Genomic DNA, 27,789 nt, shown 5'->3' with positions numbered 1-27,789 from the left:
CCTTTTCCATGTTAAACCCATATATGCCTTTCCGTATGGCCCTTGGGATTACAAAAAACAAACCAATTGTCTTTTATGTTAGCCCTTTTAAATATTTGAAGATATCAATTATCTTTCTTCAGTTCTTCTGTTCTGTAGTATAGGAACAGAATTTTCTGTTTCTTTGCCTTTTTTGTGTGTGGTTATAACAAAAAATCCTATTTATAGTATTCCTGGTGTTTGTTTCGTACATTGTATTGGTGGTTTTTAATATGGCAGTTTTTATTTTGTTGTGCTTTTCTTAGTTGACTTACTGTGATATAAAAATAATACATGCTATTGTATGTCTATCTAGGGAAATCTTGTCTCTCAGATCTTATTGAATTTGTTTTGTTTTTAAAACACATTTAGAGAGAACACTAGAAGATTTTTAACTTTTTATTATGAAAAATTTTAAGCATATTCAAAAGTGGGGCAAGCAGTATAAATTACGATAAAGACAGACTAGCCCTGGCCGGTGTGGCTCAGTTGGTTGAGCATCTTCCTGTGCACTGAATCAGTGGTTTGATCCCTGGTCAGGGCACTTGCCTGGCTTGTGGGCTCGATCCCCGGTATGGGGCATGAACGAGGCGGCCATTGATGTTTCTCTCTCTCTCCCCCCCTTCCTCTTTCTCAAAAAAATCAATAAAACAATCTTAAAAAGATAGAATAAACCTCATTTATACATCTCATAGCCTCACCAGGTATTTATCATTATGTAGCTAGTCTGTATCTTCTGTACCCTCACCTCCCAGCCTCTAATTCTGTAATGTTATTTTGAAGCAAACCTGAGATTGGAGCTGAACTTCTTAAGTGAAGTCGGAACATTTTCTTTTTAGAAACATTGTATCACCTTATACTCCCCCAGAATTATGGGAGGATGTCAGTTTCATTATATCTTTACATTAAGTTTTATAATTTAAAAAATATTTTAAACTCTAGTATATGAGATAATTATCTTGTTATAATTTTTAGTTTTAAACACAGTGAGATAAAATGTTCTTAAAGTTCTTATTTGCTGCTTGTTTGTCCTTTGCTTTTCTCTTTGAGTTTTAGATTTATATGCTTTGCCTATATTTTGGGGTGGGGGGCAGGAATCTGTATTAATCCTAAAAATTTTGTGTCCTTTAGACTATCAGATCATTGGTTGGTAATTATACACGCACATATGTTTTTTCTTTTTAAAAAAATACTATTTGAGAGAGAGAGAGAGGGAGAGAAACATCCATCAGCTGCCTCCTGCCCCCCCCCCCCCCCCCCCCCCCCCCCCCCCCCCCGGGATGGAGCCTGAAACCTGGGCATGTGCCCTGACCGGGAGTTGAACCGGTGACCTTTTGTTGCATGGGAAGATGCTCAACCAATTGAGCCACAGTGGCCAGGGCTGTTTTGTTTTCTTTCTCAAAGCAAACTATTAGGGAGTGCTTCACTGTGTGGCAGGTACTGAGTTACTTTGGCTGAAGAATTCTGTATTGGGAACATATTCCTTCACAATCTTCTGTTTGCTTCCATAGCTTGCAGTGTTGCTATGGAGAAATCCAAAGTTATTCTGATTCTTGAATTGCTAAGTATATGTTTATGTGAATCTCTTTTTTTGTTTGTTTCCCCTGGAAGCTTTTAGGATCTTCTCTTTGTCTCTGGTACTCTTGTAATTTCATGATGATGTGCCTTTGCATGAATCTGTTTTCAACTCTTATACTGGATAATTGGTGTATCTTTTAATCTGGAAATTCAAGTCCTTGAATTCTGGGGAACTTTTAAAGTTATTTTTTTATTAATTTCTTTTTCTTTACTGACCTGTTTTTTCTGGAACTTCTCTTGTTTGGGCCCTCAATTCAGTACTGATCTTCTAATTTTTTTATCTTTCCTTCCTCAGTTCTTTCGCTCTGCTTTTTAGCTCTACTTTTTGGGAGATTTCCTTAACTTTATCTTTCACATATTATTGAATTTTCTGTTGTGCTAAGGTGTTTGTAATTCAAAAGCTCTTCTTGTTTTTTAAGTGTTCTTCCCTTTAGATTGTATCCATCTTTACTTACTGGTCTTTCATTGTTTCAGTGCTTAGTAAGTTCTTTCTATAAGAGCATGTAAATATTCACTTAATATTTCTTCTAGATTCTTTAAAGATTATTTCTCTTTGATGTTTAATTCTGGAATCCACCTAGAATTTTTTATTTCTTGGTAATATATTAGAATTTTCCCTCCCCATTAAGCTGCTAACCAGTTTTTCTAACACCATTCATGGGTTAATTTTTTTTCTGTTGGTTTGCAGTCTGCTTCTATCACGGATGTGACTGTCAGTATCTTCTTACTAATACTTCTTTCTTCTTTCTAGTCTAATAATTTTCCTGAATGCAGAAGATTATGCAAGATAGGAGTTTACTAAATCTGTTTTCTGTTATTTCTATAAGTCAATACATTGTCTACTTCAAGCAGTGGAATCAGTGTTCTTTGTTATTGTTTGTTTCAAGAAATTTAAATCAATACCTTTTTACGTTTCTGGCTTTTAAAATTAATTTTACTTCATCCTGGGTGTGAATCTTTTTTGTTAATATAGCATCCTAATTAGTTCGTTTGTTTACCATTATTTATGTAGACCCCATTTAATGGTCAGTCTTATATTTGAGACTGAATTTGGATCTTCTAAAATTCATGGTATAAGATATTTACCACTTATTTAAACTTCAAATGATTTTGTCATTGAAGAAGGAAAGAGGATTTGGAATCCTGCTTTACATTTAGCCAACTTGCGTCGGCCGTGGAATTTTTTCCCTTAAAATGTAGTATGGATTGGTTTACATTTACCATTGTCAGTCTTGCACAGTTTTTCATATCCCAACACAACTGACCTGACTGTCATAGTTTTGGATTCTGTGAGTAATTTACTAGTTTAATAAATTCGAAAGCATTGAATCTCTCTAGTTTTATTGCATTTGCTTACCTGGCTGAGCTGTATTTAATTAGATCTCATTGTTGGAAGACATTCAAACTCCTCCTTCCAACTCTCTGATATAAAACACATTGCCAGGGACAGAGACAGTAGTAGAAATTGACTGCACCTAGTGAAAGGAAAAATATACACATTATACTGTACTTATAGGACCGTGGCTTTTAACTTTCTACCAGTTGGACTACCAAAGATTTAGATCTTGCCATAGAAATGTAAAACCTACTTTTGTTCAGGAAGGGAAATTTATGCTTATAGAAATTCAGTCATTATAGCAAATTGTGAAAATGTTAACAATTGAAAAAATGAATGTTGATTATATTCCTTTTTCTCACCAATGGTTTTACATATTGATAGTGTGACTAGTCATTACTTTATGAGTTTTATTATACCATTTTCTGAATATAGGATGTCCCAAAAAATGTATTCACACACTTGAATAATTATAAAGGCAATGTTTATTAAAATACTTTTCATTCTCAAAATTGAGCTATCAGCTGTTAAAGTGTATATACATTTTTGGGGGACACCCTATATATAAGTTGTCTCTGAGTTTCAGAGATAATGAAGATACGGATGGCTAAGGAGACTAACCTGGAAATCAAGTGTAGGTCGGGAAAGGTCATGGTTATTGTATTCCAAATATTTCAAACTCCTTAAGTGATATGATACTTTATCTTATTCTAGTCTGTGGTATTTCCATATTTGGAGCTCCTGTGTTGTTGTTCCTTTTTTTTTTTTTTGGTATATACTGGGAAAATCTTACCTCACATTCTAATGATGTCCTGGTAACATTTACCTAACAGGTAAAACTTTCAGATCCTAAATTAATTTGGTCAGATGACTATTTAAGTACTTCTCTTTGCAAGTGGTAGGCTTTTAATTATTGTTTACAGATTCAAAAGCTGTAACACTATTACAAGATCTATCTCGTTGAATGGAATTGGAGCAGATAGAAAAATTAGGAGTAGTTTGTGCATTCTAAAGCATTTTATGGTGCTCTGGGAACCAGAGATACAAAGATGGAGATGTTATCGCTGTCTTCGGAAAAGCAGAGTGGCAAGTATATGGGCTTTGGAGTTAAATTGCTTTGGTCCAGTCCTAATTCCAGTATATACTAGTTCTACTTGGACAAATTATTTGGCCTTTATGAGCTTCAGCTTTGTAATTTGAAACATGGTGATAATCATGATTTTCTATAAAGAGCTTGGGAGAGTGTTTACAGTAACTGTTCAGTAGATGGGAGCTGCTACTGTTAGAGGAGTCACTACAGATCCGATGCTCAAGCTGGACTGGAATGTGGCCAGCGTGACCATCAAATAGAAGATTGCCTGGTAGGGGCCTTTGTTATTCTAGATACCCTTCTTCCCTTGGCATTTTTTACCTCTCAAAGGTTAAACTTAAGACCCTAGATCACTTAGTTAATTCTAATGCTATAATATAAATATAATTTGAGCCACAAAAGAATAAAATGACACTATGCTTACACTGCTTTGGTGTCGCTGCATGCCTGCAGATTCCTCATAGTGGAGGGAAGATTAGCTTCTCAGCACTTCTGTCTGTGGCCTGCTTTCCAGTGTATTGCTTACATGATGAGCAGATACCACAAGTAGAGCTGGCAAGTAATGAGGAAGCAGCATTAACTGATGTTCAAACGCATAATAGGGCCACGGCCAGAGTGACTCAGTGGTTAGAGCGTCGGCCCGAGCACTGGAGGGTCGCGGGATAGGTTCCAGTCAGGGGCAGGGACCTGCCTTGCAGGTTGGATCCCCGGCCCTCATCGGGGCACTTGTGGGAGGCAACCAATCGATGTGTCTCTCATTGATGCTTCCCTCTCCCTCTTCCTCTCTCTTTCTGTCTCTCCCTCCCACCCCCGCTCCCTTCCACTCACTCTAAAAAAAAAAAAAAAAAAAAATTTCAATGTTAAAAAATACCCTCTGGTGAAGATTAACAGCAGCAGCAGCAGCAACAACAGAAGTGTAATAGGAATTATGTCCCTTTTTGTAGAATGATTTTTTAAGTTTACATGTTAAAATTATTAAGTAATGCATTTATGCTTCTGTTTGTATGAACCACTCAAGCATATTCATTCTTTATTATATAAAAATCCACGGTTTATTTTTTCATTTTAAACTTAACACATACTGTTATCTTACCACCACTTTGCAAATGGCAAATACACTTGTGTACTTAGAATTTTTCTTTTTTTTAAAAATATATCTTTATTGATTTGAGAGAGAGGGAAGGAGAGGAAGAGAGATAGAAACATCAATGATGAGAGAGTCATTGATCGAGCCCACAACCCGGGCATGTGCCCTGACGAGGAATCGAACCCCGATCACCTGGATCCTAGGTCGACGCTCAACCGCTGAGCCACTCCCAGCCGGGCTGTTTCCATTTTTCACAGAACAAAGTCTTATGCAAAGGTGGTTCAGCATTTATCTAATCCAAGGATATGGGTAAAATACTAAGAGTTCACTTTTGTAGTTCACATCTAGTTGTATAAAAGTTAAAGAAAAACAGCATTGCTATTGATTTTTGCCTCTCCCATTAGATGATCATGTCTTGAGTTATTTCTTTTCACTGGTACCTTTATTTTCTATTTATATAAATTTATTACTATGTGCCTTACATAGTAACAAAGTATGAGCTCTCTCTCATACTTTCAAAAAAGAGGAACAATTGTAAACATCAATTTTATATTCTCATTGGATACCTAAGATGAATAATAACAAACCCTTCTTATTTCTCAGAATTTATGAGTAGGTAGCGCTGCTGGTGGTCTTCATTGTAGAACTGTTGGAAAGATTATTCTGTTATCTGTGTAACCTCAAAGGGTTGCCAACAGGGACATTTTTCACCGAATCCAAGTTAAATGTCTATACCCTGTTCTTTTTATGGTCAGCTCCAGGGAGATGCTGGTTTTTGTCTCCTGATTATCTTTTCCTGTGTGTTTTTGTCCAAATACAGGGAGAAGCTTGCGTGATCGGTTTTTATCCTGTTGTAGACAGCCTGGGCTCTTTGGTGCTTTCACTCTGCCCAGGTAGAACGGAGGGGTGAACTATGGACTCCCATCCCCCTTCCGCCACCAGCTAACTTTGTGGTCCCTCTGGGCCTCTGTTCCATCATCTGTAACGTAAAGTTGTTTAACTAAATGAATTTGACAGAGACTCTTCTGACTCTTATAAAACAATCCCATGATTCTTTTTTAAAATTGTAGTAAACATAACATAAAATAAACCTCATCAAAATGTTAAATGGACAGTACAGTCTTGTGTAAAATTTCCTTCTTGCAAGAGTGATTTCCGTACCCACTGAGCCTCCACCCCTGGCCCTGGCAGCCCGCGTTCTGTCGACTCTCTCCGTGTCAGACTGAGTTCTTGAGATGCCTCATGCAGGTACAGTCGTGCAGTGTTTGTCCTTCTGTGACTGGCTTCACGTAGCACAGTGTCCTCAAGGTTAACTCATGTTGCAGTAAGGGCAGGACTTCTCTCTTTTCTTGAGGCTGAATAATATTACATGGTATGGATACACCACATTTTCTTTATCCGTTCATTCGTTGGTAGATATGTAGGTCGTTTCTATATTTGAGCTATTGTGAATAGTGCTGCAGTGAACATGGGAGTGCAACTGTCTCTTCGAGATCCTGATTTCAGTTCCTTTGAAGTATTTTTGAAAGTGCCCATGTGTTTTATTATAAAAACTAACAGTGCCTTCTGGCCGGGCGTGGCTCAGCGGTTGACCATCGACCTGGGATCCAGGTGATTGGGGTTCAGGGGTTCAATTCCTGGTCAGGGCACGTGCCCGGGTTGCGGGCTCGATCCCCAGCAGGGGGCGTGCAGGAGGCAGCCGATCAATGATGACTCTTTCCCTCTCCCTTCTTCTCTCTGAAATCAATAAAGATATTTACCAAACAAAAAACAAAAAAACTAAAACAACTAAACAGTGCCAAAATAAGTCTCTTTATATTTCATAAATAGTTAAAGTTTATTTGTGTTTCAGTAAAAAGAATTGTTTCAGAACAGGTAGCTAACAGCAACTGTGTAGTTAATAGTTTTTTGTGAATAAATTTTAAAATAGACTACAGCCTGTCCTGAAATTCCCAGAAGTGAGATTGCTTGATCATATGTTAGCGTTATTTTTAATTAGCTGAGGAACCTCCATGCTGTTTTTCGTAGTAGCTACACCATTTTACCTTCCACCAGCAGCGCACAAGGGTTCCAGTGTTTCCACATCCTTGCCAACACTTATTTTCTGTTTTATTGATAATGGCCATCCAAATGTGTGTGAGGTGATATCTCACTATGGTTTTGATTTGCATCTCCCTAATAAGTGATGTTGAGTATCTTTTCATATACCTGTAATCATTTTATGCCTTGTTTGGGAATGTCTGTTCAAGTCCTTTGCTCATTTTTTAATCGGGTTGTTTGTTTTTTGTTGAATTGTAGGAGTTCCTGATATATTTTGGATGGTAACCCATTATCAGATATATGGTTTGCAAATATTTTATACCATGTTGTAAGCAGCCTTTTTTTTACTATGTTGTTTGTTTCCTTTGCTAAACAGAAGCTTTTCAGTTTAATTTAGACCCACATGTCTGTTTTTCGCCCCCCTTCCTGTGTTTTTGGTGTCGTATCCAAGAAATCATTGCCAAACCAATGTTACGATGTTTTTTTCCCTTACGTTTTCTTCTAGGAGCTTTATAGTTTCAGGTCTTTATGTTTAAGCCTTTGATTCACTTTGAGTTAATTTTTTTGTGTATGGTGTAAGTAAGGGTCCAGTATCCTTCTTTGCATGTGGCTGTCCAGTTTTCGTGGCACCATTTGTTGCAGAGACTATCCTTTCCCTGTTGTAGGTTCTTGGCTCCTTTGTCATAAATTAATTGACCATATACGCATGGTCAATTAATTGGTTTGGTTCTGGGCCCTCTCTTCTATTCCATTGTCTGTCTGTCTGTCTGTCCTCGTGCCAGTATCATACTATTTTGATTACTGTAGCTTTACAATAACTTTTGAAGATAGGAAGTGTGAGGCACCCGACTTTATTCTTTCTCAGAATTGCTTTGGTTATTTGGGGGCCTTTGTGGTTCCATATGAATGTTATGATTGTTTTTTCTACTGTGCAAAAACTACCACTAGGACTTTAATAGGGATGGCATTGAGGCTGTAGATTGCCTTGGGCAGTATGGACATTTAAGCTATATTAAATCTTCCAACCTCTGAACACAAGATGTCTTTCCGTTTACTTGTGTCCTCTTTAATTTCTTAAGCGAGGTTTTGTAGTTTTCAGTCTACAAGTCTTTCACTTCCGTAGTTAAATTTATTCCTAAGTGTTTTATGCATTTTTTTGGTGTGTGATTGTAAATGAGATTGTTTTCTTATTTTCCTTTTCAGATTGTTTGTTGTTAGTATATTAAAACACAACTGATCTTTTGGTTCATTTTGTACCCTGCAGTTTTCCTAAATTCGTTTATTAGTTTTAACTAAGGTTTTTCTGTGAGATCTTTAGGGTTTATATCTACAAGATTATGTTATCTGCAGAGAGAGATAATTTTACTTTTTCCTTCCTGATTTGGATGACTTTTCTTTCTTTCTTGCCTAGTTGCTCTGGCTTGGACTTTCAGTACTATGTTCTGTGTTCTACTGATGCTATATACTATAAATAGAAATGGCAAGAGTGGGTATCCTTGCCTTTTTCCTGATCTTAGAGGGAAAGATTTCCATCTTTTACTGTTCAATATGGTTATTAGCTGTGGGTTTTTTTTTTAAAACAAAGAGACTATTATGTTGAGGTGATTTCTTTCCATTCTTAGTTTAGTGTGTTTTTGTTTTTTAAATCATGAAAGGGTGTTGAGTTTTGTCAGATATCTTTCTGCATCTATAGAAATGATGATCTGAGTTTTACCCTTCATTCTGTTCATGTGGTTTAGGGCATTGATTCCTTTTCATACGTTGGACTATTCTTACATCCCAGGGATAAATTCCACTTGGTCATGGTGAATGATCCTTTAAGAGTTCTGTTGAATTCTGTTCGTTAGTATTTTGTTGAGGAGTTTTACATCTATGTTTATTAGGGATATTGGCTTACAGTTTGTTTTTTGGGGTTATTTTGGTTGGGTTATTTTTTTGGTAGTGTCTGTGTCTGGCTTTGGTATGAGAGTAGTGCTGGTCTCATAAAATGAGTTTGGAAGTGTTTCTATCTCTTTAATTTTAGGGGACGAGTTTAAGAAGGATTGGTGTTAGTCTTTTTTTAAATGTTTGGTAGAATTCACCTGTAAAGCCATCTGGTCCTGGCCTTTTCTGTGTTGGGAGGGTTTTTTTATTGCTGATTCAATCTCCTCCTTTGTTATTTGTCTGTTAGATTTTCTATTTCTTCACGATTCAGTCTTGGTGAGTTGTATGTTTCTAGGAATTTATCCATTTCTTCTAGGAATTTACCCATTCCACTTGTAGTATAATTGTATATAATTATCTCTTATAATCCTTTTTATTTCTGTGGTATTGGTTGTAATGTCTCCTTTCATTTCTGATTTTATATATTTGAGACTTTTCTCTTTTTTTTTAGTCCAGCTAAAGTATTGTCAATTTTGTTGATGTCTTAAAATGCCAGCTCAATTTTGTTTATTTTTCTATTGCTTTTCTATTTATTTCATTTATTTATGCTTTAATTTTATTATTTCCTTCCTTGTGTTAACTTTGGGCTTAGTTTATGTTTTTGAGATATAAAGTTAGCTTGTTTATTTGAGACTTTTTTGTTTTTCCTTATAGGTGTTTACCTCTATATACTTTACTCTTAGTTCTGTTTTGCTGCATCCCATAAGTTTCAGTATGTTGTGTGTTTATTTTTGTCTCAAAATATTTTTTAGTTTTTTTTTTTTTAGACGTCTTCTTTGACCCATTTCTTGTTCAAGAGGATGTTGTTTAGTTTCCATATATTTGAGAATTTTTCTGCTTTCTTACTGTTACTGACTTCTAGTTTCATTCCACTGTGGTCAGAAAAAGAAAAGTTGGTGTGATTTCAATCTTTTTATATTTGTTAAGAAAATTATTTTGTGACCTAACATGTGATTTGTCTTGGAGAATGTGCTGTGTGTGTTTGGGAAGAATTTGTATCTTGTGCAGTTGGATGGAATGTTCTGTATATGTCTGATAGATCCATTTGGTCTACAGTGTTGTTCATGTCCCATCTTCCCTTGTTGACCTGTCTGGATGTTCTGTCCATTTTTTAAAGTAGAGCAATGAAATCTATTATTTGTGTTCCTATTTTCCCCTGCAGTTCTGTTTGCTTTATATATTTGGGCATATATATACTGCTCTGGTGTTGGGTATTTTCCCTGTGGTTACTCTGGGGCTTACAGAAAACATCTTATAGTTACAAGAGTCTATTTTAAGCTGATAACGGCTCCAATCCCATACAAAAGTTCTACTTTTTTATCTCCCACACACTCTATGTTCTTGATGTCACAGACTAAATCTTTTTATATTGTGTATCCATTAACATATCTTTACAGTTATATTTATACTTTTGTCTTTGAACTTCTGTACCAGAACTAAAAGTGATTTGTGCTCCATTATTACAGTATTCTGTGTTTTTCTATATATTTACCTTTATCAGTGAGCTTTATACTTTCATACACTTTTGTGTCACTTTCTAGTGTCCTTTCCTTTCAACTTGAAGGACTCCTGTTAGCATTTCTTACAAGGCAGGTCTAATGGATAAACTCCCTCAGCTTTTGTGTATCTGGAAAAGTTTCCCTTGGTATGGTATTTTTGGCTCGCTGGCTTTTTTTTTTTCTTTCAGCATTTTGAATATCTCATTCTTCCCCCCTTGGCTTGCAATATTTTTGCTGAGAAATCTGCTTATAGTGTTATGGGCTCCTTAATAATCCCATCGTTCTAAATTAATTTGTTTATAAAAGACCTGAATTCTGAAGGAGAGAAAAGAAAGCATTGAGTTTTATAAAACTTCAAAGGTCTTAATTCAGTGAGTAATAGGGCACTTACTCCGGAGTTTGTAGAAACCCCAAGAGCAGCGGAGTCAAGAGCTCATAGTATCTCAAGTAAATCAATAAATGCACATATATGTTACTTCATTAACGAACCAACAGTCCATGCTTTATGTAAAAAAGCTTTCACACTTATATATCTGTCTTTTCCTAATGAAATAACACCTTTTTTGGTTTCCATTGACCTAAAGATTTAATTTGGGTCGTAATGGCTTCAAGAACTGTATTAAGCCTAAAATTATTTACTGTAAAAGTTTCCCGCTTTTTTTCATTTCTGAACTTGCCAGAGAAAATAAACACCCTTACCTACTTCTTTAGTTCTCAGGCTCATAAAGGAACTGTGTACCCTTTAGCATAGAGTACTTTATTTCTTTCCTGACAACATAATTAAAACAGTTGTTTAAAAGCCACTCAACTAAATAAATTATTTTCTACAATGCTACAAAATGTACTGCTTGCCCTTCCCAGAACTCAGAATCTGTCAGTGTCTGGGTAGAACTCTTCCCAGAACGGGCCATTCATTGAGACTCGCACGGACAGTCCGAGATAACCTTTTGTTTTTAATTAAAATGGGGAGTAAGAAGGCAATTCAAAAATTTGTCTCCCTTCATTTGCTCAAGGTGAGGATGATGAAACTTCTGTTCTAATAGAGCCTCAGCAATTGTAAAAAAATCGTAAATCCTGGCTGTTGTGAGCCCATAGCCATTACACGCATATCTTTAAGTGCTGCCGTGGTTTAACATGTCAGGCTCATTAATGAATGAATTGTTAACTGTCACATTTTTGTTGGTAGGGTTAAGATGTTTTTTCCTCTTTGAAATTGAATTAAAGTGTATACCTTCTAAGCTGAGAAGAAATAGGCTTTCTAAGATTACAGCAGATAGAGAAAATTAAATTCTAGGCAACAAAATTGAAATGCACTATATGGAAAATAAAATTGTGTGCTCAGATAGTTTCTTGCTCATAGTAGGCATTCACTGATAATAGTGAATTGAATTTTTAAAATAAAAAATAGCTTTATTAAGATATAATTCACATGCCATGTAATTCAATCAAAGTATACAATTCAGGAACTGTTAGTATATTTACAGAGTTATGCAAACATGATTACAAATAATTGGAGAACATTTTTATCGCCTCCCAAAGAAACCTTGTGCCCATCAGCAATCACTTCCCATTTTTTCCCTATAGCTCCCCAATCCCAAGCAATTACTTTCTGATAGATTTGCCTATTTTGGAAATTTTGTATAAATGGATTCATACAATATGTGGTCTTTTGTGACTGGCTTATTTCACTTCACATAATGTTTTCAAGTTTCATCCATATTGGTTCCTTTTCTCTTTTATGACCAAATAACATTACACTGTTCGTCTAGATTACATTCAGTTTATCTGTTCTCCAGTTGATGGATATTTGGGTTGTTTCCACTGTTTGGCTATTGTGAATTATGCTGCTATAACATTTATGTACAAGTTTTGTGTGGATACATGTTTTTATTTCTTTTTGGTATATACCTAGGAGTAGAATTGCTAGATCATATGGTAATTCTCTTTAACCATTTGAGAAACTCCCAGACTGTTTTCCAAAGGGTTCACACCATTTTACATTTCCACTAGCAGTTGTCTGAGGGTCTCCATTTCTCCGCATGCTTGCCAACACTTGCTATTGTCTTATTTATTATAGGCATCTTATTGGGTGTGAAGCTGTATTTCATTCATTTTGGTTTTTATTTATGTCATGCATGGCTAATGAGAGTTGAGTATCTTTTCCTGTCTTTATTGGCCACCTATTTATCTTTTTTGGAGAACTATCTATTCGGATTATTTGCTATTTTAAAATTGGGTTATTTGTCCTTTTATTATTGAATTGCAAAAATTCTTTAAATATTCTAGATACAAGCCCTTTATTGGATATATGATTTGCAAATATTGTCTCCTATTTTGTGGGTTGTCTTATTTTTCTTTATAGTATCTTTTGACAGATATTTTTAATTTAATGACATCTCTGTTTTTCCTTTGTTGCTTGTGCTTTGGTGTCACATCTAAAAAGGCTTTGTCTAACCCAATGTCAAAGAAATTTACTCCTGTAGTAATTATATGTGAATTTTCAACTGTGGGAAGTCAGTCTGTTCTTCAACTTTATTTTTCTTGAGTCATACTTAGCTCTTACATTTTGCTCTAAAATCTATTTTGAATTCATTTTCTAGTGTGGTGTGAGGAATGGGTCCAAATTTATTCTTTTGCATGTGAATATCTAGTTGTTGAAATCCAGTACCAGTTTTCAAAGAGACTCTTCTTTCCCCATTGTATTTTCTTGGCATATCTATCAAAAATCAATTGAACATAAATGTCAGGATTTATTTCTGGACTCTTTGAGTTCTTTTTCATTGAACTATATTTCTGTTCTTATGCCAGTATCACACTGTTGTGATTACTTTGACTTTAGAGTAAAATTTGGAATTGGGAAATTTGAGTTCTCAAACTTGGTTCTTCTTTTTCAAGATTATTTTGGTTAGTTGGGGTCTCTTGCTTTTTCATATGAATTTTAGGATTACTTCCATAATTTTGCCAAAGAAGCCAGTTGGGATTTTGGTAGGTATTGCATTGAGTCTCTAGATCTACTTGGGAAGTATTACTATTTTAACATCAATAAGTCTTCTGATCCATGAATGACTTGCTCTTCTTGTTTTATTGTATTATGTATAGGGATTGAAATGGGGACCTTGCTTATTAACCCTCTCTCCTTACAGTACAACTGATTTTAATTATTTCATATTGGCATAACGTAATAGAATATTTCAGTATGCAGAGTTCTTTTATTATTTACATATCCTAAGTGATAGCTGCTTATTAGAACTATAAATTTCTTTGGGGCAGTATATATCTTAACTAATTTTGTTTTGCTGAGAGTTAGTATTATAGTTGTTTAAGAAAAAAACATTTTTTGATTCGTGTTTGGCAGCTAATTATAAAAGAGATAGAATATTAGTGGTACTATAAAATTACCATCAACAGCAAATTGCTAAACCCATTTTTTAGTCTTCTAACTCATATATGGGGTGTCCCAAAAAATGTATACACACTTTGAATAATTATTAATTCCAATGGATTAAATCTGAAAGGAAAGAAACATCAATTGAGCTGTCAGAAAAGTGTGTATACATTTATTTGGGACACCTTATATTTATATTACTCTTTTGAATAAAAATGAAATAATGATTGCTTTATAGATTGATTTCTTTCACAAAGCATAGTTAATTCTTCTTTAAATTCACTTTAGGTACCAAATTTGATTCCAGTTTTGATGTTCAAATTGGGAAGACCACTGGAACCTGTATTATACATTAATATCTTATATACTTTACCTACACTTGGTGTTCACAAGGTTTGTATATTATTCGATTTAATTGATGGAAAAAAGAAAGTGAGGTACAAATAATACATTGAATTTTGGTTGGTATATGAAATTTTGAGCCTTTAACTTTGCTGTGATCACTACATCCCTTGTTGGGCCAAAAGTATATTAAAATATCTTTTAAAAGAAGTAATTCTTTTAAATTAATTAATATCCAAGTTTTCCCATTGGCTATTACTTGAAATAAAGTCTTATGTACCCATGATTGCTGGCTAACCCTTCTCAAAGTTATCCCCAACCTTTGAGAAGATGGGTAAAGCTCCCATTTAGGCCTTTATTTGATAATGAAGGGTTTTTTAATTCTTTGGGTAACCTTGGGATTACATACAGCTACATATATGAAGCAAATTTTTAAAATATTTCCTAGGTGTGCATAGGACAAATTCTACGAGTAATCCAACTTCTTGGAACCACTCCACAACTAAGAGCTGTCACTTTGCGCTTGTTAACTTCTTTGTGGGAAAAGCAGGTAAGTTCAGATATACACGTGTGAGTATTTAACATGTTTCTTTCTGTAAAGAGAACTAATTTTGCCCTGCCAGCGTTGCTCAGTGGTTGAGTGTCAACCTATGAACCCGCAGGTCAAGGTTTCATTCCCGGTCAGGGTACATGCCAGGGTTATGGTCTCGATCCCCAGTGTGAGGCATGCAGGAGGCAGTGGATTAATGACTCCCTCTCATCATTGATGTTTCTATCTCTCTTTCCCTTTCCTTTCTTCTCTCTGAAATCAATAAAAACATTTTTTTAAAAAAGAAAAGGGAACAAATTTTGTCATTATGTGCCATAGTGCTTTGATATAGTAGTTTCCTGTGTGGCATTGGAGAAGTTTTGAATGAGCATGGTGCTTTTGATCAGTAATGCAGTCAGTTATGATTCACTCTCAGAGAGAAATTGAGACTAGAAAGTCTCATTTCTCTAATTCTAAAATTTATTTTTCCATTTGCGTGGAAAAGTAATAGAAATATGATTATAAGTGATAAGAGCCTCTGTAATTTGCCACCTTTTCCTTGTTTTATGAGATGAACAGTACATGGGACTGTAAGAAAATCCCCAGCAATCACAGCAGCTTTCTTCTCCGCTGATTAGAAGAGAGACATTATTATTTGCAATGCAAATGGAAGACTTGGAGATGAAAATGCTGCACAACAGGAAATAATGATTATTCAGCTCAAATTGCAAAATTACCTTTTTTGTGAAATTGTCTTCCTAGGATCGTGTCTATCCTGAACTGCAGCGGTTCATGGCCATGTCCGATGTGCCCTCTCTGTCTGCGGGCAAGGAAGTCCAGTGGGAGAAACTGATCGCTAAAGCAGCATCGATCAGAGACATATGTAAGCAAAGGTGAGCTGCGCTTAGCCCTTGGGAATGTATGATTTATTATTCTGCGTTTTTTTATTGCGAGCAAGAATCTTTGAAAGATAGCAGAAAATATATGAGTAAGAATAAATTAATTTTCAATTTAAATTTTCTGATTGTAAAATGTAGTAATATTGGAAAGTAACTTTGAGAAGCAAGCATGTCTTTTCATTTTAGGCCTAGTCTTATATCTAATCTAGCTTTATAGGATATTTATGTCCTTTTATGGATAGCAATTTAGTATTGTAATAAAACATCTGATGCTATGTATTTTATTTTTCTGTACATTAGTCCCTGAGATCTAAGCAGTGGACTGTGGTCCAATGGTTCTTATATTCTCCCTGTGTTATGTTGGTTTTTATAGAGTTTTCATACAGTGGGCCTTATTTGTGGCTCATTGTATGGAATTAATTATTAGGAATTATGACAAGGAAGGAAATGATTTTGAATTTCCATGTATGCCCTAGGGTTTAGGAAGACATGAAGATGTTAGGGAAGTGACAGCGGTGCTAGAGTATGGCTTGGTAAATAGGTGGGGTGGGGGAGGGCGAGACTGCGATAACACCAAGCAAAGCTCTAATTGGCCAGATTTTTTCTTCTTCAATAGAGTAAGGTAAAAGTATTTAGGGAGGAAATAGATTTGGTACCTTTGAAATGAGTTGTAATCCTGCAGTTCCACATGGTTGCCCACTGCACTGTAGAATTCTTGGGAGCGCATCTCATTTTTGTCAGTAGGGACACTCAGCGGTACTTCCTAAAGTTGTGCACTGAATGGGTTGACAGGTGACTTGGATGATTCCTGTTTCAGAGACAATCTTGAATGAGAACATATCTAAGCCCAGCAGGTCTGCCTCTCTTCTAAGCTTCAGCCTTTTGCAAACACAAAGATGATCTCAGTCTAAAAGTTGCACATACGTAACACAAGACCCGAGAGTCTGGATGCTCTTGAGGTTTTGGGATGGACAGAATTTTAGAGATGAGAGCTTATTATCTGACAGTTTAATTTTACATTCTTAAAGCTGCAGCTCGGGAGAGGTTGAATATCAGACCAGGTCAGAGTCTTCTGAGAACTTATTCATTGCTCCCTTCAGTTACTACCTTAAGATGGACCATGTTTTCTAGTTTCAGAAAAGGATTTTCCCTCGTCAGACAGTGAAACAATAGAATCCAGTCAGGCAATTTCAATTGACATTTTGTCAATTAGAGAAAAGTGGTATATCACTGAAGGGTTACAAGGAGTGCAGAAGACGGACCTGAGTTAAAGGCATTCTGGGGACAGCACAATATATGTGGAACTGAGAGGAGAGGAAAGAGAGGAAGAGTGAGTGAATTCAGCACAGTGGTTGGATGGGCTCCCTGTCAGTTATAGTTCTTATTATTCTAATTATTATCATCACCATCGCCATCATTATTGTGATAGGTGCAGCCACTTTAGCCAGTGTCACTACTGTAATAAATTCTCTGATCTCCAATACCTGCTTTTGTAGTCAGTGTCTGACACTAGAGCCACTTCCAGGCAGGTGCAGCTCTCCTTACTGACGATCTCACTGAGGTAAGTCAGTTCTCTGCACCATTATATGCTTGAAATTTTGTCAGTTCAGACAATTGATGACTTGGGAAGAATACTATTTAACAAATGTCTTTTTTTGGGGGGATCATATTTTTATATGAAAAATGAGGCGTAAGTTAGAGCAAAAATGATGATGGTGAAAATCTCTGAAGAAAAATACATGGCGTTATTACTTGAGGGTCGGTCTTTAGTAGGCAGAAGGGTAAAGACGAGCCTTCATGGTTTTTGTCCCTCTGGCTGTAACCTCCCTGGCTGTCGTTTCTTGTAGGCCCTATCAGCACGGCGCAGATATGTTGGCGGCTATTTCCCAGGTGCTGAATGAATGCACGAAGCCTGACCAAGCTACGCCAGCAGCCTTGGTGTTACAAGGCCTCCACGCACTCTGCCAGGCCGAGGTAGGCTTTTAAAAATTGGTTTGTATAATTTTGAAGAAAATAATTTACAAGGAATATTAGTGATAAGAATGTAAGATTAGATTCAAGTAACCAGAAGTTTGACTATTCACCCCCAGAGATTTTTGTTTGAAGGAGGGAAGCAAGACCTTGTCCTTGGCACATTCTTTGTAGAGGGGAGTCTTGAAACATCTGGTTATGTAGACATTCTCTAGAGACTTATTTATTCTCTTATTTGTTCCTGTTAATGTAGAAGGGAAAGTTGTGCTCACAGGAGAACTCTTGAATACATTTGCTGCTTATTTTCGTGATTAGAGAGCCTTACAAGCAGATGAGGTGGGGAAACTGGCGCGGGCTAGTGGCAGTTTCATAACCTGCCACAATTATTGCTGCCTGGAAGACTGGCTAAGGAGCCTTTCTTTCCTTGTGATCAGATTGGGTGGATCGATATTAGAAGTGAGCCTCTAAATCATTTTCTGAACTTTAGACAGCCCCCAAATTACAGCACAGTGGAGAATCTGTTTTGGAGAAATGTGGTAATTACATCAGTGATCATTCACTAACCATACTTTGGTTCTTGCCAGAGTGGGCGTCCTACACAATTTTAGTTTTTTTAGAGAATGAGACTAAGTAGAATTCTTCTAGCTTATGGCAATTATGTTTGATGTGATGGTAATGCGTGTAGTATAATAACACAAGCAGTGACGGTATTGAGTGTTTTTTATGCTCACGTCCCTGTGCTAAGCACTTTTCATTTATGTTCTTCAACAACCCTGCCATATAGGGATTATAACACCATTTTATAGAAGAGGAAAACAGACCTCAGAGGGAGGTTAGATATTTACTCAGGATCTGGTATAAGAATAAACTAATGTCCTTCTGGGTAAACACTTATGTTAGCAGGCAGTAAACACCATTGCTGTGCAGAAACTGATGTGTGTGGAGAGCAGTGTTTTCAGTGCCAGTAGTTTTCAGAGATTTTAGGGTTCGTGGCGGAGGCCTGTTACAGCAGGACACCGCTGTGCATAACCAAGGACTTTTGTGTTTTATCGCTCCAATCAGTTATCTAGAACTGGGAAGCTTCACTAATAATTATGTTATTTTCCTAAAACCTTGTTTTCAAATGAATGTTTAACAGAAGCTTAGGGAGAAGAAAGAATTTTATACACTCACCTCCAAAAGGTTACCATTTGGGAGTACTTCCTTTTTATTATTTTTCCCAAACAGGAATCAACTTCTTTCTGAAATTAACTTTTCCCCCTAAAAAATAGTAATTTGTCTTATTGTGTCTCTAATTCCATTGTGTTCCCCATCCATCTCCTCCTGTTACTTTGAGGCTCTATTGTCTATTGATGCTTATTAACTCAGAAGATATTCTGAGTGTGGTGCTGTTGTTTTCCTCATTCCATTTCTCTAAGATATTCATTGTAGTTAGTACCAGAGGCATGAAAAATGTTCCCTAATGTAGAAAGAATCTTTTTTTTAAGGCAGTAGCATGATTGTAGCATTTATTAACTCTTTTCTTTGGCTAATTTACTTAACCTCCTGAGCCTCTGTTTCTTCAAATCAGGATAAAAGGAGATTATACACAAAAAGACTTAGTATAGTATTTGCCCACAGAGGTGCTCCTTAAATGTTGAACTTGCTCCTGAAAAATTGGTATGCAATCGGATATAATCAGTGCCACTGGGAAGGTTTGAAGTAGTTTGTTTTTTATATTTTTAATCTTTCCTCTAAAACTCATAATGAGAATGACTTAATTTTTTCTCCAAATGGTGTACTATCCCTTCATTGCTGAGGCGCTGGGTACTTGTTTCCATACGTAAAGGAGAGCATTTTGGATCATTGACTATCTAGCCCCAAGTCCATTCCCCCAGTCCTAACCACCTCCCATAATGGTAACTTTGAGGCCACGATTATACTGTATTACTGTCTGAATCCGTCTGGGCTGCTATAACAGAAATAGCCTAAATTGGGTGGTTTATTAATGACAGACGCTTACTTCTCGCAGCTCCAGAGGCTTGAAGCCCAGATCAAGGCCCTAGCGCACGCGGGGTCCGGCGTGGGCCTACTCTGGTTCGTGGAGGGCCGTCGTTCTCACGCACGGCTGTCTTTTCGCTGTCACCGCATGCAGCAGAAGGCATAAGATAGCTCTCTGGAGCCTCTTTATAAAAGCACTAATCCCAGTCATGAAAGCTCCACCCTCATGACCTAATCCCCTCCCCAAAACCCACCTCAAAGTACCCCCACCGTGGGCATTCGGGCTTCGCCGTTTGAGCTTGGGGGAACCTCACATTGAGCCTGCAGCAACTACCTTGCTTCTCACGCTCCATTCGCCCTCTGGAAGGACTGAGGTATCATCCCAGGTATTTTATTTACTAAAGCCTATTTCTTACTCTCGTACTTCAGTAATCCTTTTCTTGGCTTGCTTCAGGGCGTTTCTTCTTCTCATGTTTCTCTCCCCCCACTCCTCCTCCTCTCTTTCTTTTTTCCCTTCTTTCTCAGTGTTATGAAACCCAAATTCAGTATGACGTAGTTATCAAAATTCACTTTTGGGAAACTTCAACTGAAATGTTGCAAATGAAGTAAGGATTCAGTATGTTGTCTTTCTAACAGATAGATGCGAGCCCCTTTGAATCTTTTTTGTAATGAGATGCGCGTTAATAGATCATAAAGCAATTCGAGCAGCCAGCCAGCTTCATTTTATTACGGGCTGCCCATTTCCTTGTCTCCTGTTTCCCTCTTGTCGAGAGGATGGACCCACTATTTTGTTGATACTTCCTAAAGATGAAGTGCTATTTGTCATGTTTTCCTGATAGGTATTACAAGTGTCCTGAGCTGTGGAATGTGTTGAAGCTGACTGCATCACTGTTAATTTTGATAATAAAAATATTCTTTTTTAATGTTCAGTAGTGAATAGTTTTATGTTCATATAAAAAAGTAGGGATCATCTATTCTCCCTTGAAGGCCTGGATGGCAATAATACATCTTTCTGATTTAAGCTTTTCCAAGCTTCTTCGGTGCAAGTTCATTTGTTGTGAGACTGCTGCTGTTATGTCCTGTGATGTGTGTTAAAGTTGTAAAATATACTCAGCTCAGTGGCCCTTGCCAGGTCACATTGACTAATTTGGGGCTCATCTTTTGGGTTGCTTTTTTTGCCAGCATGCTATCCACAGAAGCCAGCATGCATTCTGTGAGGCTGTTTATTCTGTCTTCTAATTGATATCATGTGTGAAGCATTCATGGCTGCCAAGAGTTTCAAGAATGAAAATATTCAGCATAGTTGTAAGTCTGTTTCCCAGCAGCATTTGGTAGTGATTTGTCTATCCATTGCTCTTTAGATCCATGACTATCAAATATAATTAAGAATAAAGAAAGATAGCCTAAGACAATGAGATTTTAAAAATCAGTTAGGATAAGAGTATAAATAAACTAAATAATCCTGTCTTTCGGAAAATAATTGGTTTTTCCTCAATTGGAAAAACCGTACAAAATTGGATTTCACTGGGCCGTCCCATCCTTGCCTTTGTAGGAGAAGTAGGGCTCTTTTTCTTAGGATTGACAGTGGACTCTTCAGTTCTGAAAGTCCCAATCATGAAATTCATTTGTCCTTGGTAGGGTCAGATTAAGCCTGCAGTTACTGCTGCTTAATCACTTATCATGGTCTCCAGTGAGAGATTGAAAGGATGGATTCTATCTCAGTGCCAACTCTGACAAGGTGAAGATTGTACTTGTAATATGGTTTTCTTTGGTGCTACTTTACTAACCGAAAAATGGAGAGAGAAAGTTCTAGGAATCTTGGTTGACAGTAAAGACAAGAATGCAGTTTGGCATTTTGGAATTGGAAAAGAGAAACTTCCAATTTTTCTTTCCTAAATACTATTGATATATTGATTCAGGACTTCACAAATTTCTTTTTAGGCTGAGCTACTTTTAAAAAATATTGCTAATATTTCTTGAGTTTCTCATGATTTTGGACTTTTTGAGGTTTGGGGATTCATTTTAAACTAAAAAAAAAAAGAGGCTCTGGCAATTTAAGTCACATTTCCAAGGTCACCTGGCTAATAAATGAAAAGAAGTAGACACACGACTCCTCCAAGTCTCATGCTCTTGTGTTATTTTGAGGCTTCCTTCTTTGAAAAATAAGGCTATTGAAATAAGTAGTTTAATCTTCAAGCTGAGGGCTTGTCATTTTCAAAGAAAAGTTAATATTCTTGCATTCTCTTTATTTTTGCCAGTCAGCTTTCTCATCACATTTACCCCATTGGCCTTAATTTTCTTTTTTTTTACTTAATATGAAGTTATGTCTCTGAGAAGCACTATTCTCTCATTTTAAAAAGTTTTACTGAGATATAATTCACACACTATTTATACCATTCACTTAATGTGTATAACTTAATGGTTTTTAGTATATATACAGAGTTACGAAGCCATCACCACCGTCATTTTTAGAACATTTTTATCACCTCCTCCCCAAATCCTGTACCCTTTCAGCTATCACCCCTTCACCCCCAAGTCCCCTCTAGCCATAGGCAACCCCTAATCTACTTCCTGTCTCTGGATTTGCCTAGTCTGGACATTTCATATATTCAATTCCATTTCATATAATATATTGTCTTATGAGACTGGCTTATTTCACAACATATCTTTAAGGTTCATCAATGTTGCAGCAGGTATTGATACTTCATTTATTTTCCTGGTTGAATAATATTCCGTTTGTTTATCTTACATTTTATTTATTCCTTCATCAGTTGATGGACATTTGCTTTTTTCTTTCTATTTTTTGGCTATTATGAGTAATGCTGCTATGAGCATTTATGTCCAGGTGTTGCTTAGATATGTTTTCATTTTTGAGGGGTGTAATCTAGGAATGGAATTGCTGGATCATGTAGTTACTCTGTGCTTAACCACTTAAGGAGCTTCCAGACTCTTTTCCAAAGTGGCTCTGCCATCTCACATTGCCACCAGCAGTGTATACGGCTTCTAATTCCTCCCCTCCTCAGCAACACTTGCTATTATCTGTTGTTGTTTTTTAACTGTAGCCATTTTAGTGAGTGTAAAGTAGTGTCTTGTGTGGCTTTGATTTGCATTTTCCTGATGACTGATGATACTGAGCATCTTTTCCTGTTTATTGGCCACTTATATATCTTTTTGGAGAAATTCAGATATGTTAAATATTCTCTTCTTCATTGCTTTTAACTTCCCTTCCAGCCAAGTTACATTTTGTTCTATTACATTTGCTTCTAAGTAAAGGAAATCATGGTGTGTGTGTTTTAAATGGGCCTTTTACTACAAAGAGCTTATCAAACCATACAAAAGATCAGATAAAGACACATATGGTCTACTTGAAACTTATCTAGGTATAACATTTTGTTTTCATATGATATTAGTGGAATACTTTTAGCTGTAGAGATGTTTTAATGATAGTATCTATTGATTTTCTGAGTGCTTTCCATATTTTAAGTGCTATATACTACAATTATTATTTATTATCTCATTTAATCTTACTGAAAAGCACTGTCTGTGTTGGGTACTATTTTCTTCCGGGACACTGACAGAGTAAATAATTGCTCAAAGTCACTCAGTTAAAATATGGTAGAGTCAGGATTCAAACTCAGGTCTGTCTGAATTCAAAGTCAATTTCTTAATCACTATGGGTTTTTTTAAATAGCTTTTTTGAGATATGTATACCAGCACTATGTGTGTTTGCTAGTCGTGTTTGTGTTTAGTTGCCCATGTCATGTTGTGATACTGGAGAAATCATTTTGTGAGCATGATATTTGGACTCAGTTCTCATACTTTTCCTCCTCCATTTCCTTTGTAATTGGATAATACATAAGGTTTTACATTATTTAGCCTTTACATAAAGATCCAAATGAAAAAGATGTCTTGAACTAATGTAGATATATTTTCAGTGTTTTTATGGATTATATAATAGATTTTACATTCTAAAGATGCATTAAAGTGATTTTATGCCCCTTCTAAAGACATTTGGTTTATATAGATGGTATTTCTTATTCACTTCTAAAAAGCATTGGGATTTTCCCATATCCCTCCCTTCCCATTGTATTTTCTTCATACATATATATTTTATAATTTTCGTGTTCTCTATTTTCTAGAAAGAGTTATTTTGCTACATATTGTAATGGCATAATTGCTTACCATTGAGTGAAAGTATCACAAGTAATCAAATAATTCATTTTTGATTGGATTTCTAAGTTACTTTCCATTTTTTCTCTTCTTATATTCAACAATTTAAAAGTAATTACATGTTTAAAGTTTTTCCTTTCTTTTGGATTATTTTCTTGAGCTAAATATTTCAGAATTTTAAGGATATGGCTTTATTAAGTAGTTAGGTTATTATTATTATTTTTTACTAACTTTCCATGCTTACCTGAGCATGAGAGAGGTGGTATGTAGCAATTTGTACCCGAGTTTCTGGCAGCATTTTTTGTTACTAATGAGAACACTTTAATTGTGTCACTACTTCATTGAGTCTAGGGCAGCATTTGTTCTTATTATGATCATCCTGTGTGTTACCAGGAGCTCAGAGTCCCTTATGTCGAAAGATTACAAACTGTTATGAAGCAAAGGGAAGGTATAACTTGAATGTTCTTTACTCACCATGAATTTGCACCATGTAGGTTTAGCTTTTGGGCTTTGGAGAATTATTAGTAAAGAGCAGGTGGTGATTTAATCCATTATAGACTTTTCAGTAAAAGTTGTAAAAAGTTAAATATATTTTTATTAGTTTTATTTTTAAGTCATTCATGTATTGTTATTATGAGTGCTTTTAAAATTCATCTAGAGATCATATTTAAGTCCATACCAGCTTTTTTTGCTTTTATTTTACACTTTTTAAATGTCTTTTGCCATTCTTCTGCTTTGTGGGTCTGTAGGTTGTGCGTTTAAAAGGGATCCTGTTTGTTTCATAAAGTCTGTTGCCTGTTCCAGGAGGTGTTCAAGTAGAAGGGCTGGGAGCCTTTTGGAAGGGTTCTGCCAAGTTGTCATTTGTTCACCCTCCGATGAGTAGTGGTGGTGAGAGCAAGGAAAGGAGGTGGTGCGCCTCCCCCTCAAGCCCCGTGTCGACCGCAGCAGCACACATAGGCCAGGATTCCCCAGGCAAGACACAAGAAGCATTAACCTTAAAACAAAAATACTGCCCAGGTGGGCGTGGCTCGGCGGTTGAGCATCGACCAAGGATCCAGGCGATTGGGGTTCGATTCCCGGTCGGGGCACATGCCCGGGTTGCGGGCTGCAGCCGATCAATGACTCTCTCCTCATTGATGTTTCTACCTCTCTCTCTCCCTCTCCCTTCCTCTCTCTGAAATCAATAAAGATATATTTAAAAAAAAACCAAAAAACAAAAGTACTGAAAATGTAAGCCAGGCTGTGCAAGACCCTCTGGACAAAAGGATTTCTGAGACGTTTTTGGCCTTCTGTGAACTCATAGTCTAGTAGGGAAGGACATTGTGTTAAGTACACTAAATATATTTGAAATTCAGAAATAGTGCAGATGAGATATGACATCAAAGGAATATTTCTCTATACCTCAAGCAGCAGAGGGAAGGACTATTCAGGACTAGAAGAGAAAGGCTCTGTGGCTCACCAATACCTTTAGTTTTTCTTTCTTGTTTATGTAAACAGCTGTATTGAGATATAATTTATATTCCATGCAACTCACCCATTTATAGTGCATAATTCAATGGCTTTTTTGAATATTCACAGAGCTGTGCTTCCATCACCACAGTCAATTTTAGAACATTTCATTACCCCCGAAAGAAACCCTGCACCCTCTGTGCTCTCCAGCCCTAGGGAACCAGTAATCTATTTTATGTCTGTGTGGATGTGCTTGTTCTGAACATTTCACATAAATGGAGTCATACAATATATGGCCTTTTGTGTCTGGTTTCTTTTGTTTAGCATAATGCTTTCAAGGTTCACCTATGTTGTAACATGTATCAGCATTTCATTCCTTTTTATGGCTCAGTAATATTGCCTTGTATGACTATACCATGTTTTGTTCATCTGTTCACCAGTTGATGGATGTTTGGGTTGTTTCCACTTTGGGGCTGTTATGAATTATGCTGTGAACATGCATGTACAAGTTCTAGTGTGGACATAGGTTTCATTTTCCTAGGGTATATATCTAAGAGCGGAATTGCTGGACCATATAACTCAATGTTTAATCATTTGAGAAACTGCCAAACTGTTTTCCAAAGCAGTTGTACTATTTTACATTCGACCAACATACGTTTTTCTTCTGCTCTCCCCAAATAATGCAGATACTACTAGGTAGGCATTGCTAGGAAGCATTATTAGTTGTTGCCTTTATTCTTACTCAAAATCGAAATGTATATGATGAGAATAGTGACTTAAGAAGAAGAATACAATAGCATATATTCTGTCATAGGAGATGGTTACTAGGAAGGAGGAAAGGGGAGGTTCCCTGGCCAATTGTTTCCAGCTTTATCTGGGACGTTGTCACCTTGCCACTCCAAATGATATTGTCATCTGCCTTTGATGGATTGCCGGCCCTTGTCTTAATAGGTGCCATCTTGACCAGTAATCAATAACAATCCTGAATGGTTTGATGTTTACCGTACTAAGGATGTTTCTCGTCATAAAAACCACCAACATTTATATAAATCAAAGTGTGAAAACTTATGGCCCATTTTGTATGATTATCATAGGATTAGTATTTTAAATTAATTCTAGTATTAATTAAAAGTAAAAATATAGATATCGACCCTCTTTTGGTGAAACTGTAGATGAGCATGTATTCTAATTGCTATAGTCCCCTAGGTTTGTATTATCTACCTGGCCCAGGTAGTCCTTTCCAGTGTGTTCCTTATTTTAATATTACAGGTAATTTCATGTAAGCAATCTCAGTTTGTCTGCGTAACAGCTTTCCCTTCATCTTTCCAATCATTCTTCAATAAAGATTCCTTATGGCCAGGCTAGTTAGCAAATGAAAAATGTCACATTTTTGGCCTTTGGGAAATGTATATACCACTGGAATCACTAAAATTAAAAAGACTGATAATATCTGTACCTCATATTGGAGGTGGTGTGAAGTAATTGGATATCTCATATGTTATTGTCAGGAATATAAAATGATATAACCACTGTGGGAAATTATTTGGCAGTGTCTTATAAAGATGAGCATGAACCTACCTTATGATGCAACATTCCTACTTCTAGATATTTACTGTAGTAAATGAGAAGATGTCCACAAAATGACTTGTAGAAGACTTTTCCTTTCAGCTTTATTAATGATAGCATTTTTGGAAGCAACCCAGATGTTCATCAGCTGGTCAATGGGTAAACAAAGTGCATGTATTCATACAGTGGAATACTATTTAGCAATAAAAAGGATTGAACCTTGCTACTTGCAACAACATGGATGAATCTCAGAAACATGCTCTGTGAAAGAAGCCAGTCACAAAAAAATTCATGTTTTATTTTTATGAAATTCAAGAACAGGCAAAATCAATCTGTGGAGGCAGAAATCAGAATAGTGGTTGACGGGTAGACTAGAAAGAGACATGGGGAAATTTCCTGGACTGGGGTCTCTATCAGCACTGTCTAGTGCAGGATCTGTTAACACAGGTGGTTAGTAAGCACTTGAACTTTGGCCACTGCAAATTGTGATGTGCTGTGAGTGTAAAATACACAGCAGATCAAAGCTTTAGTATAAACAAAATGTAAAATAGCTTATCGATAATATTTTTAAATCAGTTAACATATCGAAATGATAATATTTTTGATATATTGCGTTAAATAAAACATTCAAATTAATTTCATTTGTCTCTTTTTTTTTTAAAATGTGGTTACTAAAAAATTTAAAGTTGCATATGTGGTTCACATTATCTTTCTTCTATGGCCTATATCTAGATTAAGGTGGTGGTTACAGCAGCATGTACATTTGTCAGAATTTACTGAGCTGTTTAATTAAGATCAATACTTTTTACAGTATGTTATACTTTAAAAAACCAGAACTATAAAAGCTTCCTTTTTTTTTTAATACTAGTTACATGTTTGGCATTTGGCATCGATAATATCCTCTATTAAATTTCACAATCTTGTAGT

The 27,789-nt window shown here is 36.2% G+C and overlaps 1 protein-coding gene across 2 annotated transcripts in view; it reads left to right on the top strand.

Annotated features, from left to right (window-relative positions):
• Positions 1-27,789, top strand: part of FOCAD (focadhesin) — a 256,025-nt gene that overhangs the window by 104,130 nt on the left and 124,106 nt on the right. For both annotated transcript variants that reach the window (XM_087822637.1, XM_087822638.1), the window contains 4 exons: positions 14,245-14,349; positions 14,747-14,848; positions 15,590-15,720; positions 17,574-17,700. In XM_087822637.1, coding sequence (XP_087678763.1) covers positions 14,245-14,349; positions 14,747-14,848; positions 15,590-15,720; positions 17,574-17,700 — 465 coding nt within the window. The remainder of the gene's footprint in view (positions 1-14,244; positions 14,350-14,746; positions 14,849-15,589; positions 15,721-17,573; positions 17,701-27,789) is intronic.

This window comes from Miniopterus natalensis, chromosome 12 (genome assembly GCF_054644295.1).
Source record: "Miniopterus natalensis isolate mMinNat1 chromosome 12, mMinNat1.hap1, whole genome shotgun sequence".
Taxonomy (NCBI): domain Eukaryota; kingdom Metazoa; phylum Chordata; class Mammalia; order Chiroptera; family Miniopteridae; genus Miniopterus; species Miniopterus natalensis.
Note: the sequence above shows the minus strand (reverse complement) of the source record. Positions and strands in the feature narration are given on the sequence as shown.